General features: G+C 49.8%; 1 protein-coding gene across 12 annotated transcripts in view; it reads right to left on the bottom strand.

Annotated features, from left to right (window-relative positions):
- The window catches only part of CADM1 (cell adhesion molecule 1), a 132,420-nt gene that overhangs the window by 24,729 nt on the left and 90,583 nt on the right, over positions 1–17,108 (bottom strand). For 10 of the 12 annotated variants that reach the window (XM_030291028.4, XM_030291031.4, XM_030291032.4 and 7 more), the window contains exons 4-7: positions 15,928–16,065; positions 14,084–14,239; positions 6,377–6,476; positions 3,416–3,588 (exon numbers count right to left, since the gene is read on the bottom strand). In XM_030291028.4, the coding sequence (XP_030146888.1) occupies positions 3,416–3,588; positions 6,377–6,476; positions 14,084–14,239; positions 15,928–16,065 (567 nt within the window). The remainder of the gene's footprint in view (positions 1–3,415; positions 3,589–6,376; positions 6,477–14,083; positions 14,240–15,927; positions 16,066–17,108) is intronic. The other 2 variants (XM_030291040.4, XM_041720975.2) reach the window with 1 other exon arrangement.

The following is a 17,108-nucleotide window of genomic DNA, read 5'->3' as shown; positions in this document are numbered from 1 at the left end:
CAGATCCTCCACCCACGCTTACCCAGGCTGGAGAACCTGGCCCCAGCTTCTCCCCACTTCTGCCTTCTAAAATGCTAAAAAAAATAAATAAAACCCAGCATAAATTAGTCAATGAGAGAGAGAAATGGAATGGGAGAGGCATAAGGAAAATAAACTGCACGCTTTCCACGACAAAAAGACCAGTTTGCACATACAAGGAGAGACACAGTGGTGCTTTGGTGGTTGTCTACAGATACATTTGCAAACCCAGGTGGGAGGGCTGTGTGAGGGGCCCTGCTGTGCTTCACAGCCTAACATTAACAGCACACCAACAGATCTCACTGTCTTCCCAGGGCCGTGAACCTCACTGCTCTTCCTCTACAAACACACGGCAGCAGGATGTTAAAATCTACTTCAAAGACGGTAAGGGATACAGAGAAAGGAACAACACCATTGCTGAATATCAATTTCCAGGTATGAGGAATTCCACCAAGATCTTTTAATTAAAAAAAAGAGTCAATATTTTTCTGACAATTTCAGTTGCACACTCTTGTTTTTGCTACTAGGGCATCGTTAATGAGATGTTTCTCTCTGTGACCATTTCTCAGATGGACTGGACCTGTTGAGATTCAAACCCTGCTGCTCGTCACGGGATTGATGTTACACACAGGAACACATCCTTATCAAAACTATCGGGCAGGAGAAGGTAGATATGAGAAGATGTAAAAGAAAAAATATGTATCAATGCCCAGATGATCAAACTGAATGCACTAAGTAGTCAGAAAGACTTTGAACTACGGATTCATTCGGCAATAATAGAGCATGAAACCTTTCATGGGCTTTTGATTTTAGGTTTCCGCCGTAGCACGTCAGCTGTTCCTCACTAACACATCTGCTACTCTTTTATCTCTGAGCGAGCTCCCTTGGATCCCCTAATTAAGATATCTGAACTTTAATTATATACTGCACCATTATTATATTCCATCCAACTTCCCAAGAGTTAAGGAACATCACCTCATAGTTTGCTGTGCTACGAGCAGTCACTGTCTTTCCTCTACATCCCAAGGATTTCTGCCCCTGTGCTTCTCTCTCACTCCTGACCCACACATCTCCTGGGAGCAGTGGGGACCCTCCCAGCTGAGGCACAGCACTGCTGGGTCACACTGACCAGCCTGGGACTGGCTGTGCTGTGGGCTCTTCCTCCATACAAGCAAAAAAAAACCAAACCCAAAAAACCCTGTAGTGCTAATGGAGCTGCCCATGCCCATGGGGACAAAAAGCATAAAATAAATTTTAGAAATGAGCATGTGTCCAGTGTGTGTCAATGTGATTGTATATCCCCATCCCACGTGGGCAGCTGGGGAGGTGCTGGGCACAGCTCAGCTGCTGAAGCCACCTCAAGCCCTCGACCTGCAGAGATGTCCCTTGGAATGGGACTGCCTGAATGCTGCCTCTCCCAGGGCTGTGCCAGCCCCTGCTCCGCGTCTGCAGCCCCCAGCTCCCACTCTAACGTGGCCTGGGGGCTCTGCACCGTGAGCAGACCCAGCTGGCCTGGTGGGGACAGCGAGGCAGGGCCACCGAGGCTCCCACCGTGCCCACAGAGACGTGGCTGCACGGACACAGACCCCATGCTGCTGGGGACTGGCTGCTGCTGCTGCTGGTGAAAGAAGCCAGGGCCAGAGCTGTCAGAGCTCCACCACGGAGCAGGGTGAGCCCCCCATGCTGAACCCCCCCTCCAGCTGGGCTCTGTACCAGGAGAATTCAGCTGAAGGCCACAGCCCAACCACCCCCTCCCCACTCTGGACTCCTCCCTTTTAAATCAAGGCTTAAAAGGATTCCTTGTGCTGCCCAGAGTGGCAGAGCCTAGCAGGATGGTCCCAGATGTGCAGGAACTGGAGGTGATGGGGTGTGTAAAACCCTCCTCTGCACACGAGCAGCCCTCCTCTACATGGACAACACATCTCCCAGATGCCTAGGCTGGAACCCACATGTCTCCATCCCCTGGGAACCTGTATCTCCTTCCAAGTAATGCTATCTTGGGTCTCCTCCTGGGGATTTAATCCCAAGAGGAAGCAACCCCAAGGAAGTCCTGTGCTGTCTATTCCTGCTCACATCCAAAATGCAGCATAATTATGTGAGATTGCCCACGAGCTCTAAACCTCAGGTCAGTAATGCTGGGGGGGCCCCCAGCCCTGCCTTGGCCCAGGATGGGTACACAGAACTACCCCTGCCCCACAGCTGCTTTATGGCAGCAGCTTTCGTGGTTTCCATCTCGTGGGGAACTGCCTGTGTGCTCTTCCAAGTGCCCTGCTCTCTGCAACACTGGTTGTTTCTTTCAACACTGATGTAAACAGGTGGGTTTTTTATATTGTGAGCATGCAAATCACCAATCATAATTGCCTATATGACTTCATTTTGTAAACTGGGGTCTTGTGGAGCGAGAGGCACTAGAAAAACTACCTATATGGGACATGAGTTTTGTATAAGGTCAAAGCTGTCTCTATCTTGAGTCTTTAGTCGAGTTTCTAAGACTGGGCTTAAAATCATTCCTGCAGAGCTGGCATTTGGAGAGGTATGGGAGGTTCTCCACTCTTTGATTGGATCAGAGCAGCTACCAGAGCGCTCAGACTGCAGAGCTTCAGGCGGCTGTTGCATGGAACAAACCTCAAACCGAGTTTCTGTCCCATCTGAGTGGAACCGTAGCATCGTTCAGGTCGAAAAAGACCAAGACCCACCAGGAACTCAGCCCAGCCACACATAACCGCCCTTAACAGAGAAAGTTTAAATATGCAGCCCAAGGAACAGCTCATCATGAAACTGGGGGATTGCTCTGCAAGTGCCTCCTGAATCTCCATTCCATGCAACACCTCATGGCAGGAGCATGAGGTTCACAGCAATGCCAAAGTAATGCAGAGGAAAGGAAGAATTAAAGCAGGTACTTAACAGCACTTTAAAAGATGCTGAGGCATGTTTTAGTGTCTGCCCAGCTGTGCAGACAGGCTGAAGGCACCTCATTCTTCCAGTTTATTTACTGGTTTGTAATTATCTGGGGATGCTGGCTGATTAACTCTCTAGTGAAAGGCTCGGAACCCCTCGGACCACTGTTCCAGCCACTGGAGGAGGCGTTACCAGAAGGACAAGGAATCATTGAGAAGTCCAAGGAGAACTGCACAGTTCTCCCCACGCCCCTGCTCTGGCTTTTCCTTTGGCTTCACCTGGCAGCAGGGACGGGCTCTGTGCCCCTGCCCACGCCGAGAGCCCCAGCAGCACCCCGTGCCCTCCCAGCCCCTGCCCAGCCCGGCACGGCGTCGGGGCCTCAGGAGCTGCCTGCAAATCGGGCATCGAGCAAATGTTAAGTTCTGTCACAGCTTTCCGAGCAGGGCATGTTGCAATTACGTGTAAACGAGTCTAGAAGAACGGTGGTTTTCTCACGTACCGTATACAAACAGCATGTAATCCGCATGTGATTTCCCCACCGCGTTGGAAGCCTCACAGCGGTATGTACCATTATCTGTTTTGTTTAGGTTACTAATGAGAAGGTTTGAACCAGACACTACAACGTGTTGAGGCATCTCATCATCTACTCTTAACCACCTCATGTCCGTAGGCCTACAGAGGAGGGAGAAAAAGAAACAGTCACATTACTATTTTCCTATGGTCAAGATGGCATCTTCAAAAGTTCATCCACAGACAGAAAGCCCAAACCAAGAAAAACTGTAAAGAAACAACACATACTTTTTTGCACTACTCAAGCCCAGATGCTGTCAGGCTTCCTCAATTTAAATTTATTTAAACCCAACAGGAAACTGTATCCAGAGCTTAAATTTTCTGAAAACACTAATGCAAGCAGGAAGAAAGTTCATTAGTGGTAAATCATTTGCTTACTCAGCAGACCTGAAAGCTCTGAGGCTACAGACTCAGTGTTCATCCACGGGGTGCTCTGAGGGCAGGGCTGGACAGCAGAACAAACAAGGTTTTGTCAAGTTTGAACCCTTCCACAAGCTGCCAGGGACCTGGTGACCTCAGCAGGGGCTGTGCTGTGCACCGAGGGAGTTACAGCCCTTCTCCTGTCCCCCAGCCCACCTGGCAGCCCCTTCCTGCACCCCTCACTGATGGAACCCACGTGGGCAGGGGGTCTGCAGCATTCAGGGAATGAAATGAGCCTGGGTTGTTAGAGCTGGTAAAGACTGGAAGGGCTTTGTGGGGGGGAGAGGGTCTTTTGACTTTGTGAGGTTGTTTAGCATCTATTATTATTATGTCTTTAAGCAGCAGTGAGGGGACAGATCAGCTCTTTCTCAGCAAGAAAATTCCAGCATTCTTCAGGCCACTCAACTCCACTTCAAGGGGAGTTTCCTGCAGCACAGCACTTCTCAGCCTGCCTGGCTCCAAGGGTGGCAAGTGGGACTTCATGTTGCCAGAGGTATCCCATGGCTCAGGCTTTTCCCTGGGTCCAAACAGGACGTGACAGCCATGATGCAGAAGCTCCTGATGCTTCAACATCCCAGCCATGCTACTAGATGGATCCAGCACCAAGCAAACTCAGCTGGGCATTGGCTGACTGGTTTTGGACATGGGCTTGGTGCTCTGTCCCTCACTGCCATGGCACCGGCACACAAGCCACAGTGTGGGCAGCAGAAGCTCCTGAGACAGCCCAAATGCAGTTTAACTTTGGTATGGATGGGAAGGGTGTGAGTGCTCCTGGGTACAGCTTTTAAAGGGCTCTTTGTGCTGTGGAGTCCCCAGGTGGTACACGACACAGCAGCTGCTGCTCAGAAGTGTGTCCCTGGATGCCTCACAAATGACCATTTCAGCATCTTCCCACTCCTGTCATAGTTTCAGGGGGTTGTGTCTAATCTAACAAGATATCTGTATTAATACCAAAGAGAAAATTCTCCTCTCTACTCTTTTTTCCCCTCTGAGCTTCCTTCCCCCAATATTTATGTTGCCAAATTTTGCAGAGAAATTACTTTGCTTAACTGGAGAAACCTCCCCCTTCATCTAAAACCTCTGTACAAGATTTCATGAAACCACTTTGTCTTAAAAAGATGGAGCCAAACCCAGCTCATTACTTTACTGTGTGTTTTCTGAGCTTTGGGACACCCAGGTGAAGTGACCTAGAGAAGCCAATTCCCAGCACATCACCAGCACCACGAAACGTGCAGCGGCAAGCTGCCAGGGAAATGTGTCTGTCCTATTTAACATGGGAATGTCTTACTCATAGCCTGCAAGGAAAAAATGTAGAGAAGCCTGTTCATTAGATTCCCAGTTGACAGCAAATGGGAGGCAGTGCAGGTACCCAGGGGAGCAGGAATGCAAAGGGGCTTGGCAGGCTCTGAGCAGGAATAGCTACTAAACGGAATTCAGCAGGGACGTGCCAGCCTCTGATGCACAGGGAAGGGATTGGCCTTGTGCCCAGCAGAACAAACTGGGAAGTGGGAATCCAGCAAGTACTATGGGAATCAAGAAAATACTGTGGATGGGGATGTAGGCTACCAGGGAGGATGAGGGCAGCCTGAGCCTCCTCGGCGCTGGGTGCCTGTCCTGCCCACGGTGCCGAGCTGGACGGGGTCCAGCTCCCCACGCCCCAGCTCTGGGCACACTGCCAAGGAGGCACTGACAGATCTCAGAAATGTTTGCAGAAATCTTATGGACATGATGAAAATAAAGAAGGATAGTAAATACTTGACAGCCATAAATCCAAGTGGAAGAGAAAGTATTTTGAAAAAAAAATAAAGCCGACAAAACTTAAATTAGAACAGCAATGAAAGTGTGAGAAAATCTACCCTCCCTTGCCAGGATTTTTCTGATGCATAAATTTCTTCAACTGCCTAAGAAAGCCTCGAGGGCTTGGCAAGAAGAGGAGAGAGAATAAAAGTGGTATTCTATAAAAACCACACGGGTCACCAAGGGGGAGGAAAACCATCACAGAGTCAGTACGAGCAGAAGGATGGACTGCCTTACCTGGGGATCCATCCCACTTCCCCAGGGGCTCAGTGCTGCGGTGCCGGGCTGGCGTCCACGCACCGGCACCTCCAGGGGCCACAACTGCAGCCCCGACCTTGCTTTTGCAGATTAACCAAACCCAAGATTAATGCCACCCAAGCCATTCTCTGGGGGAAGAGGTGTCCAGCTGGGAGCCTTGCCCTTCTGCACCCAAAGGCTGCTGCATGGTGGCCAGGAAGAGCTCTCCGAGGAGCTCTTCCAGTGGAAATTCCTTGGCCATTAGGTGCACAGGAATAAATGCAAGTCCAGCAGATGTTTGGGTGCAGGAAGCATCTCTCTCCTTCACTCTGGGACATCGTCTTCGCAGCAGAGAATGGCAACAGGAAAAGTGGCCACGCAACATCCCGTCACCACCGGCCAACCCTGGGCCATCCCTGAGAAGGGTTCAACTTACTGTGGCTTTCCAAAGGCCGTGCACGTCAGCTCCAGCGGCTCCCCTTCTCTCGTCAGGCCTTGCAAGGGGTAATTCTGAGAAACCCGCACTTGAGGCTTATCTGCAGGACACAAAACATGGCTCCGTGAGCCCCGGGTGCGCCGCGCCGCTCCCCTCGCCCGCTCGGTGCCGGCGGCACGAGCAGGAGGAGCCGGCGGCACCGCGAGTCCCGCCTGGCTCCGTGCTGCCCGGGAAGGGCTCCTGCTGCCCAGCTCATCCCTGAGCTCGCTCCAGCTGAAAGGAACTCGTTTGCCTTCACGCCGGGGGGAAGCTGGAGAGACGCGAGGTGCCCGGGAGGGAAGGGTTCTGCGGGGTGTCAGCGAGTCCCCCGAGTCCGTGGGCGCTGACACACTGGGCTGGACAAGAGATGCTCGTTAGAGACACAAACAGAGCCACAGCCACCGCTGCCTCTGTGTAAACAACAGGAGGCTGTATTTCGTCCAGATGAAGCTCCTCTAAATCCTACAATAAACAGAGAATTAAAACATGGATAGTTAGGGAGCCAACTCAACAACACTTTAGTAAGACCCTGCAGGAAAAAAAGAGCCAAACCACAAACCTAGTGTCCACAATTAAAAAATTCATTACCTCCCATGACTGAAACAGAGATTAAAAACGCAATCTGAGCTGTAGCTAAAACATTATCAGTGCAGGAAATCAATTCAAGGCTACAAGTGCCATTAAGCCATAGATATTTTTCAGGAATTTACTCAACTGTAAGGAACAAAGGAAAGAAAAAAAATCAGTATGCATAAAGGTTGAAACCATTTAAATGTTTCTATTTCCTTTGAGAGTAACTGCTACCCAAAATATTGTCTGGCTGCATTTTATTAACTGTGTTTAACTCATTAACATGCCTCCTATGGAATAATAGAGATTAGGAAAAAAAACGGCGTGTCAGGATTTAACCAATTTAAACTCTCATAATTTTCAGTAATGGAATAAGCTACACAAGTAAATCCTCTCCCGAGATGACTCTACCACAACGTTTCATCAACTAATCCCTGTTACAGATGCTTCCTCCAGCTCTGGAACTGGGGTGTCCTTGTGGGCTGGGGTGGTGGCAGCACTTGGAAGTGTCATGGGCTGAGGGGACAGTCCCAGTCCCACAGGGGCAGCTTCCATGTGCCTGGAAACGCCCTCCAGCCCTGGAGTGGCAACAGCTCTGCACAAGGAGCACGGGAGGACAAGCTCACTCCGGTGTTATGCAGCACATAAATCCCCCACCACATCCTCGCCGCTGCCATCCACAATTCCCACCCCCACAGCCATCTGCTCCCCACTTCTGATGGGCTTTGCAGCAGCACCACCAGCCCGGGCCAGGAATGTGGATGGTGTTATATCCGTGCCATGGACAGAGCAGGAAACCTGCCCAGCCCAGTCTACACAGCGCACGGGGACTGAAACACCTCCTTTTGCTGTGCCTCTCCCGCTGCATCCCCTTTCCATTAGGTGAGTTTAGTATTTCTAATGATCTGTTTACTAATGACAATTACTTATGGAAATCAGGAGGAATACACCCAGGCTCACTGTAGTGAGCACAAATGCCAGCTCCATGAGCTCCCACCAGGCTGGGTGAGCCCTTCCACTGCCACCCCACGAGCTGCGTTAAACCGACAGTGGCAGTGAAGTGGACCCGTCCCATTTGGATCCAGGCACTGCCCACGTGCCACCTGCAACAGGAATCTGGGTTTATCAGCATCTTGCTGAAGCCAAGAACTTCCCAAGGGAGTTGCCACAGTGAAGGACTCGTCAGCACGCTGGGAGTTACAGAGGGCACTCAGGAAAATGGACCCCAGCCTGAAGGATGCAGAGGGATGGCTCGACACTCCAGAGAACTGGCTGGCAATAGGCTCACGGCACGGGAAAAAAACTTCACCCAGGAATCTGGAGGGGCAGTGGTGTCTTTTTCCCTTTGTTTAAAGACGTGCCTTCAGACGATCTGAAGTTCTATTTCCAGTGCTCACACCCTGCCTCACACCAAGTCAGTGTATTTCCTGCAGATTATGGACTCTGAGTGCAGCTTTGTGAAATGCCGAGCGCTGTGGGACCCCGAGCCTGGCTCCTGTGACATTTAGCAGCACACGGACAGAGCACTGATGGCTCCAAGGCCTGCTCCAGCCTTGTGCCACCGCCCTGTTACACAGGACACGTTCCAGCAGTGATGTCTGCAGCTCTGTAACATGGGCTGATGACCACCTCGGATGGTAACACAGGACACCAGGCAAGAAGTGGCAGTTTTCACCTCCAAGTGCATTCCAGTACCCCAAAATCCTCAACTTGGAACTTCATAACATCACACCACTGGATTGTTACATAAAAATAAACACTTGCATCTGTGCACCCGAGGCCCTGCGCGCTCCATGGCAGCCAATTAGACCCAACAACCCACAGCTATTTCCTACTACGCCTCTTTCTAGCAGCTTAAAAAAACCCAGCCTCGTAATTTAATAAGGCACCTTTATTAAGCTAAATTCATTCAAAAGCTCAGAGTGATATACAAGGTTAAATACCAGTCATCTAAAGGTTACACTGTAGCAGCAGCCAATTTGAAAAACTTATTACAAAGCCATTCTGCATTTGATGAGATTTCTCTCACAACAGGCATGGTGCGTGCCCGTGTGCCGGGGGCTGCAGCCCCCAGAGGGACCATGCACCCCAAAACCCTCACTGCCCCTCAGGATGCCACAGGGCACTGAAACCTGCACCCACTGACTTTCACAGCTCTCAAGCGCCGTGCTTGGGAACTTACCAAACCACTCCAGTTATTCTGCATTTGTCCCAGTTCTTCCTTTTTTAGCTGCTCGCCCCATTTTTGTGCCATCAGCAAAGATTATTAACAGTGACTTTTTAAGAACTTCAAATGCTTCAACTGAACGGCATCAGGCCAAGCACCCAGGCCCCTGCGTTCCCTCTAAAAATACCAGCACTGCTGATTACTCCCTAATGACTATCCTTTGAGATCTGCCAGTTAGTGATTTCTTAATCCATTTAAACATGCACTTCATCGATAATGCTCAGATGTCATTAATCAGCCGAGATAAAACATTACACCGAGTTCGGGGCCTCACAAAAGCCTAAGCCTATTATTTCCACGTCTCCTTTCATCAGGCCAGCCCACGGCCCGAAGGCAGGCGAGCTCCCTGCCCGCAGCCCGCACCAGCCGGATTTCGGATTTGGCCGCGGTGCTCCGGGGGCTCAGCCCAGCCCACCCTGCCCACAGCACACCCGTGAGGCTGGGACAGCCAAAAGACTTCTTCCAAGGGCTGGGAAACTGGCAGGGCTGCTCTGGGCGGCAGAGGAGCCGGCACTGTGGCCTCTGCCAGAGCTTCAGCCGGGCAGGCCCTGGCCTCTGCCAGGCGAGGAGGTGCCAGCTCCACGTTTAAAACCCGTTTTCTGATCCCTGCATGAATTGCTGACGTACCTCTTGGCAAACCTGACTCCAGATGGCATCCCTGGGAGCAGGGTCCTGCCCACTGTAGGTAAATCCAGCCTCAGCATTTCCCAGACAATGCTTAACACATCTCCCTTCAGGTGGCATTGCTTCATCCAGCTCCTCAGCCCTGCTCCCTTCTGTGCCCAAGACAGCTGCTCAAAAAACTGACTTGTGGGAGTCTCTGATCTCACTCAGGAAAAAGCAGGAAAAATGTGCTTTTCAATATTAAAAGGAGTCAGCAAAGTTAACACTGATCCTCAGGTGTAAACAACAGTCAACTTTATTCCAAAATCCAGTGGGGCTGCTCATCAGGAATGCACTCTGCGTCAAAGCCAGCCCAGCCTGGCAATCCCCTGCCTGCTCCTCACCTCTGACAAGGACGAGAGGCTGCACTGCTGATTTTCAGCCAAAATACAGAAATCTATTCAATAAATAGATCCCGTGTCTAAAATAAGGAATGAGCAGGACTGGCAGATCCCAGCTTGTCTGGAAAGAGCCTGTCAACCCCGAATACGACTCTGCAAAATTCACCCTTAACGAAAGCAATTTAATCATTTTGCTTGTTGCAGGAAAAGGAATGCCAGAGCCCGACAGGCATTTTGGGGATAAACACTTCTCTTTTAATATTTAAGCACACTCTGCTGCTTAATGCCTGCAAATGGCAGAGCCCCGGCCGCCCCACACGCTCCGTGCTCCCAACAACATTCCTCCGAGAAAACCTTATTAATGAGCTCACAAACGAGCACCCAACTGGGAAATGTCACAAACAAGAGTGGCTAATGCCCCAGAAAATCAAATAACTGAACACTTGGCTGATTGTGGTGCTTTTCATATTCACTAAAAGAAAAAAAACAGCTTTAAATCAAAGTTTCTGAAGAGGTCAACACCTCTCAGAACAAAACAACTCATTTATTCGCTTTTAGCGATCTCCAGATGATAAATTACATTGATGTTAATAACTTCACTGCAAACTATGCAATTAATATTAGTACTGGACGGAAATGTAAGGATTGTTGGAGATGCAGCTACAAACATATGTGGCCGATTTTAAACATAATTGGGTGCAAAAAGTTCTCCTATTGCAACAGCAGAGGCTGCAACAAGACTCCACTGGGGCAGGCTTTAAATGCAGGCGTTACAAAATGAATGCATGCAGGTATGAATGAATGAATACATGCAGGTATTACAAAAATGAATGCACAGGTAATTAAAATTTCAGAAAAGGACAAAAAGTCAGCCCAGAGAAAAGGCCAAAATCCAGGTCTGACGCTCACTTCCAGCGTCATGTAATCAGAGCAGCAAACGCACCACAAGGGCTCAACTCGCACGTCTCCCAGAATATCTGGTTCCATTCAGCTCCTTAACGACATTTTAATGCATTTTGTTGCTTCATTTCCTTTCTAAAATTACACCCAACGCGCTGGTCTCCCATCGCTTGCTGACGGATCCACAGACAGAGAGCGCCTGCACAGCCTGGGGACGTTTCCACTCCAGTGCCACGGGCTGTGGCTGCCAGGGCTGAGATGTGCCCCAGGCATGGAAGCCTCGTGGCCACTGCGAGGGCACCGTGCTCTCGGTCCAGCCCTGCTTTGCTTTGAGGAGTGCTAGGGGAGGGTTTCACACGTGGCACACTGCTTGTTCACAGAGATTTCAGTAACACACCCCGCAGCCATGTGAAGGCACTCACCTCAAACTTCACCACGGGCCACGCTGTGCCAGGGCAGACATGCAGCAAATGGCTTACTCCATGCATAGGGCAAGTTAACACCCAGCACTTTTTTCTGCTTTTTTCTTGGAAAACAAATGCTACAACTTTTGAGTTGCATCTCAGAAAAAATATCTCCCTACTCTGAAATTTAGTCAGACAAAAAAAACCTCATTATCTGAGCAGGCTCCATCCATCATCCTCCTGTCCTTCCCCAGCACATTTCATGCTCCAGTTGGATACATTAAGTGCAGAGAAATACGACATCTGCTGAGAAAAACATTTTCTTGTGCCCTGCTGATGTTCTGAAGGGGCGGATCCGCTGCGCTGGTGAGGGGAGTGGGCAGGATTTGTGGGGAGAGGATGTCAGAGCAGAGAGTGGAACACGCAGCCCAGGTACCTGACCTGCTGCAGGGAAAGCACTGCATCCACACAGGATAAGCAAGGAATTCCGAGTGCCACTGCAGCCCAGACCTGGTAGCTGGGGGCCTGCAAGGACAGCGGCAGGCACGGACAGGAGCTGGAGAACCTCTTCTGCAGATTCCACATGCCAGATCAACTGAGAAGGTGCCAGTGCAGGAGCCCCAGCTCCCCCCAGGGCAGAGCTCCGTGGGAGCACTGATGGAGACGCCTGTGTGCAAGGACAAGAGGCTCTTCCTCCTGCCCACGCTCTCCCACTGGTCAACAAATCATCGCTGTCAGACAGCAGAAGCTCAAGGCTAAGAGCTTGCTCTGAAACTGCCTTTTCTTTAAGCTAAAGCCCTGCAGCAGGTATGAAATGCAGGTGTCTGGCCGTGCTCCAGCCCATCGAGTCCTGGAGCCACAAGGTCACGATGCAGGACAAGTTCTTGGGCTGGGGCTCCTCTCTGGCCATCTGCTGCTGCCCACCCAAGGAACAGGCTGGGCTAACAGGGTCAAGTCCCCACATTGGAATATAATTACTTTTGGAATATAATTTACTTTTAACAAGCTCAGAGTTTAATTCAGAACATAAAACCAAATCAGTCTCAACTCCCTTCTCCTGCTCATCCCTGTTCCCTCCCGAGGAGCCTCCGTGCCTCATTCCCACAAACAGCTCTGGAACAGCCCAAGGAGATGCAAAAATCAGCAGTAAGGGCAGAAACCCGTGCACAGGATGCAGCAGGGCCTCCAGTGCAGGAGCTGAGCAAAGAGCTGTGCTTTAGGGGTGCTTTGCCCTCATTGCATGGACAATCCCTAAGGCTGCAAACTGAAGTGACCAAGAAGGGATTTATTTGAGGAAGAAGAGAAAAAAAGTTTGCTTTTTTCCCCCCGAAACAGTGGCACTCTCTGATTCCACTAAATCACCAGGATTCCAGAGAGATTTCTGAAAGGAAGCCTCAAGGTTGTCCAACGCCCTTCCAGCCCAGCGAGTTCCAATCCCCTCACACAACAGGGTAGATGGCATTTTTTGCTCTTCCCCGTTAAGTATTTGATCACGCCTCACAAAGGTGCTAATGTATTATTAAAGCTAATGGAGCTCTGCAAGAAATGTTAATGGACATTAAGTTTGCATAAATGAATTACACATTAGCACAGTCGCAAGAAATCTCGTATCTGTCAATTTAGGCAGTATCTGATCATTCCTGTTTTCCTCATTACAGGAACATTACTTCCCGCTAGTTTCGGAGATACGAGAATTGTAACCAAGATGTTCATAATGAAACTACATAATGAAGCAGATGAAATAAATTAATACAAAACTTCCTCTCCTCCTTTCAGTGTGATGTAGTTGAAGGGACCCTACAAAAACAAGGGCTTTGAATTGTCTCAGGGCCCGGCTCTCCAAGCACATGGCCTTGCTGTAGGGACCACCTCACTTTGCTTTTGGGAGATGTTTCATAACACAGGGATGCATGTACACAGCTCCAAAATTTCCACCAGGTGCATTTGGGACCACATCTATTTCCAGGTACCTGCTTGCTGCTGTCATGTACAGCGGAGCAGCTCCTAAGGGAAGCGAGATGAATTATTAACAATGAACATGTCAGGAGCAGAACAGGAAACAGGCTGGCTTCAATCAGTGCTGCTACTACAGATTCCACAGAACTCCATACTCTGATGTACAAATCCAGCTGATGCTGTGTGTTCACAGTGCACAACAGTGGGTTCCTCTTGCACAATACCCACTTTTTCCAGTAAACTCGCCACAGTGGCCAGTTGCTTTGAAAGGGGAGAAGCACTTTTCAGAGATAAGTAGGTTGCTAGAAGAAAAATACTCAAGAGATTTATTCTGTTCTGACAATTAAAAAGCCCAGCCACAAACCTTTGATGCAAATTCTATGTACAGAGAGTTATTTCATCAGAGAACAAAGTATTTATGGTATGACAGAGGGCTGGGAATGTTGTGGCTTCACCCATGAAGTGTTACCTTACATTGTGTTTATGATTTCTATGTAACAGGATATAATCCTCATTGATGTCGGAATTTTAACATGTAGGGAATGGCTCCTGAACTCCCCAGCACATAATTTTATATATTAAGAGAATTAAAGGCTCTGCTACTCACACATGACTTCCAGGTAACGCTGTGTCTGCAGGTCTTTGACCGCAGGGTGGTCCACCAGGCAGATGACAGGGACGCCGTCGTCCTCCCGCCCCACCTTCAGCAGGAGCTGGCTGGTCACCGTGTACATGTCGGACCACCGCTCCACCTCCGACTTGCCTGGGGCAGGGGACAGGGACAGGGCAGTGAGGACAGGCTGGGGCACCCCTGCAGCCAGGCCGCCTCCCTCCTGCCCACGTTCCCTCTGGACACCCATCCCGTCCTCCTCTCCCTCAGCCTCCGGCCAAGTGAAGTCCACGCGATGTTACCACAAGGATTAACATCATCCCCAAATCCCCAAACTCTTAGATCCATGAGCTACAAATCCCCTCCCACTCCTGAACCAACACTTAGCTACAAAAGTGATTCAGCAGATTAAAGAGTTAAAATAGCATGGGTAGCTGCATTCGGCAGTGCTCTGTTTGAGGGAGGGGAGCCCAGCTCGGGACTGGCTGCCTGAGGGGTGCCGTGATGGAAATGAGCAGGAAGACAAGACAAACGAGACGAGACAAGACAGGAGAAAAAGGATTCTTCCAGGAACTCAGCAAGCACCCGCTGACAGCGCAGTTCCGCTCTGATCTGTGCCTCTTTATTTAAGAATTCACAGGCAAAATTGCTAAGAGAACTTCTGTAGCACAGCTCTTCCAGACACCAAATATTGCTGTATAATGTATGAGAGTGAAACAGGTGACACATGCAGACACTCCTTGATATTTGGAGGAAAAGCTTTCCCACGGGCAAAGCCACACTTCCTGTGATTCACAAACTCACATCCAAATGTTTCAGTCTCTACTCTGTTAAAAAAAATATATCTGAAGACTGAGCAGGGTGAGGTGGTATTACAGGAATCTCAGCGTTCTTCCCAGAGAACTCAAAGCTGGGATTCAACTGCTAACACAAGAAAACTCAATCAAGAAGCTGCACAGGCCAGGCAGAAAGGGACAAACGATTTGTCCTGCTGCCCACTGGTACGGGGAAGGGAAGCAGAATGGGATTGTTAACTCCCTGCACACCATGGTGCTGGGACTCAGCGGGGCACCACCTCGCCAGGCAGCAGGTTTGCATCCCACCTGTACCAGCATCCTCCCAGCATGTGGCCTGCTCAAACGCTCTGAAGTGCTGGGCTTAAAGAGAGGATTTTATCCTGTCCTTGCAGGGGGTGGGCTTGAAGTAATGAGTCTGGACTTCTGCAGAGAGTCCGTCAGTGTCTCAGACGGGGTAAAGCACAAAGGTGTTGTCAACCAAGCTCACATCTACATGCAGACTTAAACTAACAGCGTGTCACATGCAATCAGAGTCAGTGACTTGAATGTGCAAGTACTGGGAGCCACCAGACTTCAGGGAGTCAGAGAAACCCATCTTAGATGAATATTCAACTGAGCACAGGGAAAACACTACAAACAAGGGAGCTAGATGTGAAGGTGAATTGCTAATCTCTACAGCCCAAAGCGCAGACGATCCCTCTCGTACCTAAGACAGGGCAGAAAGCTACACAAGCCATGCAGAAATGAATGCAGTGCACAGCTCTGGGCTCCTCAAGGTCACCTGCAGTTACAGCAGGACTCCAGAACCCGGCACTCGAGGCTGGCAGGTAGGCAGAGGACCAAATGGAGTTCAGCCCCCTGCGTTAGGGAATAATCTGTCTGCCCACACAGTCCTTTGTTCCTCAGCTGGCGCTCAAAGAAGCTCGCTCTACTTTTTTTACTTTTTTTTTTTTCCTTAAACTGGCAGCAGAGAACAAACACCCAGCGTTACATAAATCACTTCAGCTCCCTGAACAAAGCAAGAGACTGAGAGGACACATCTACCCGTTAGCTCCTTGTTGCCTTTGAACCATCTGATGGTGGTGGCTGGTCTGCTGGCCATGGCGGTGCAGTTCAGCTCGATCTCCTCTCCCTCCACGGCGGTTTCTTTCTCGATATCAATTACCAAATTGCGTGGTGGGACTGGAATGGGAAACACAACACAAACCAGATGAAAAAAACATCTTTTGATCACTAACACAGGACAAAACCTTGAGGAAAACCTGTAAAATCTACTGAAGGAAACAAGCACCCAGCATTTATTTGATCTTTCAATCAATCAAACCCTTTGATAGGTGGTTTTGCAGTAATTGGAGTGAGCACTTTCACTCTCCACCTAATAATCACCGCAGTCTCACAAATTATTACTTATCAGGGTTGTAACTTTCTGTTCCCTCTCCCGAGCAGGCACCGTTCCAGGGAGAGCCGCAGCCTCCTGCGATACTCGGGTGTGTGCTGCTATTTAAAAATCCAGCTTGACTCCGTGCACATTTCCTGACTTCTCTGACAAGGAGAGGAAACACAAAAGCTGACACTTGGCACTGCATTACTTACCAAGCCTCTAACCTCCACGGCAATTTTTCTCTCCTGCTGTTCAGCTCCAAGGCTCAGCCGTGAGCATGGAAGCAGGCCAGCAAACATCAACCTCGTTTAAGATGCTCGAAAAGCCACTGAGCACAAGCCTGGAGTGGAACACCATCTCTTGGGAACAGCCCTGCCTCCATCACACCCCCACAAACCGCCCCAAAACCATCCCAAAGAGAGAAGGGAGCTGGCTCTACACCCAGCCACAAGTGCCACATCCTTTGGGGTGGAGATCTGCTGCTCTGCCCGGCCACACATCCTCCCTAGATCAGGATTTCCCAAAACACAAAGCTGGAAGATTGTACCCAATGAAAAATCATCCAGTAATACTGAGAAACAGGCTGTAATTTCAGGGGTAACAACCACTTCAGCACAGCCCAGAAATGGGACAAATGAACTCAAAAATTAGGACATGGGGACAAGGGAATCTCTTTCCCATGAAAGCACCAGCAGCAAGGCAAAACCCAGGAAAAAGTGAACAGCAAGAGCTCTTATGGCAGAGTCACGGCTTCAGAAAATCCCAGAACTTCCAAAGGAAACTCAACTTTGCTCTGATCAATGTGATTAAGCAACTGCATAGTTCAGATGTGACTCACAGGTCT

This window comes from Taeniopygia guttata, chromosome 24, assembly GCF_048771995.1.
Source record: "Taeniopygia guttata chromosome 24, bTaeGut7.mat, whole genome shotgun sequence".
Taxonomy (NCBI): domain Eukaryota; kingdom Metazoa; phylum Chordata; class Aves; order Passeriformes; family Estrildidae; genus Taeniopygia; species Taeniopygia guttata.
This window is presented reverse-complemented; position numbering and strand designations above follow the sequence as displayed.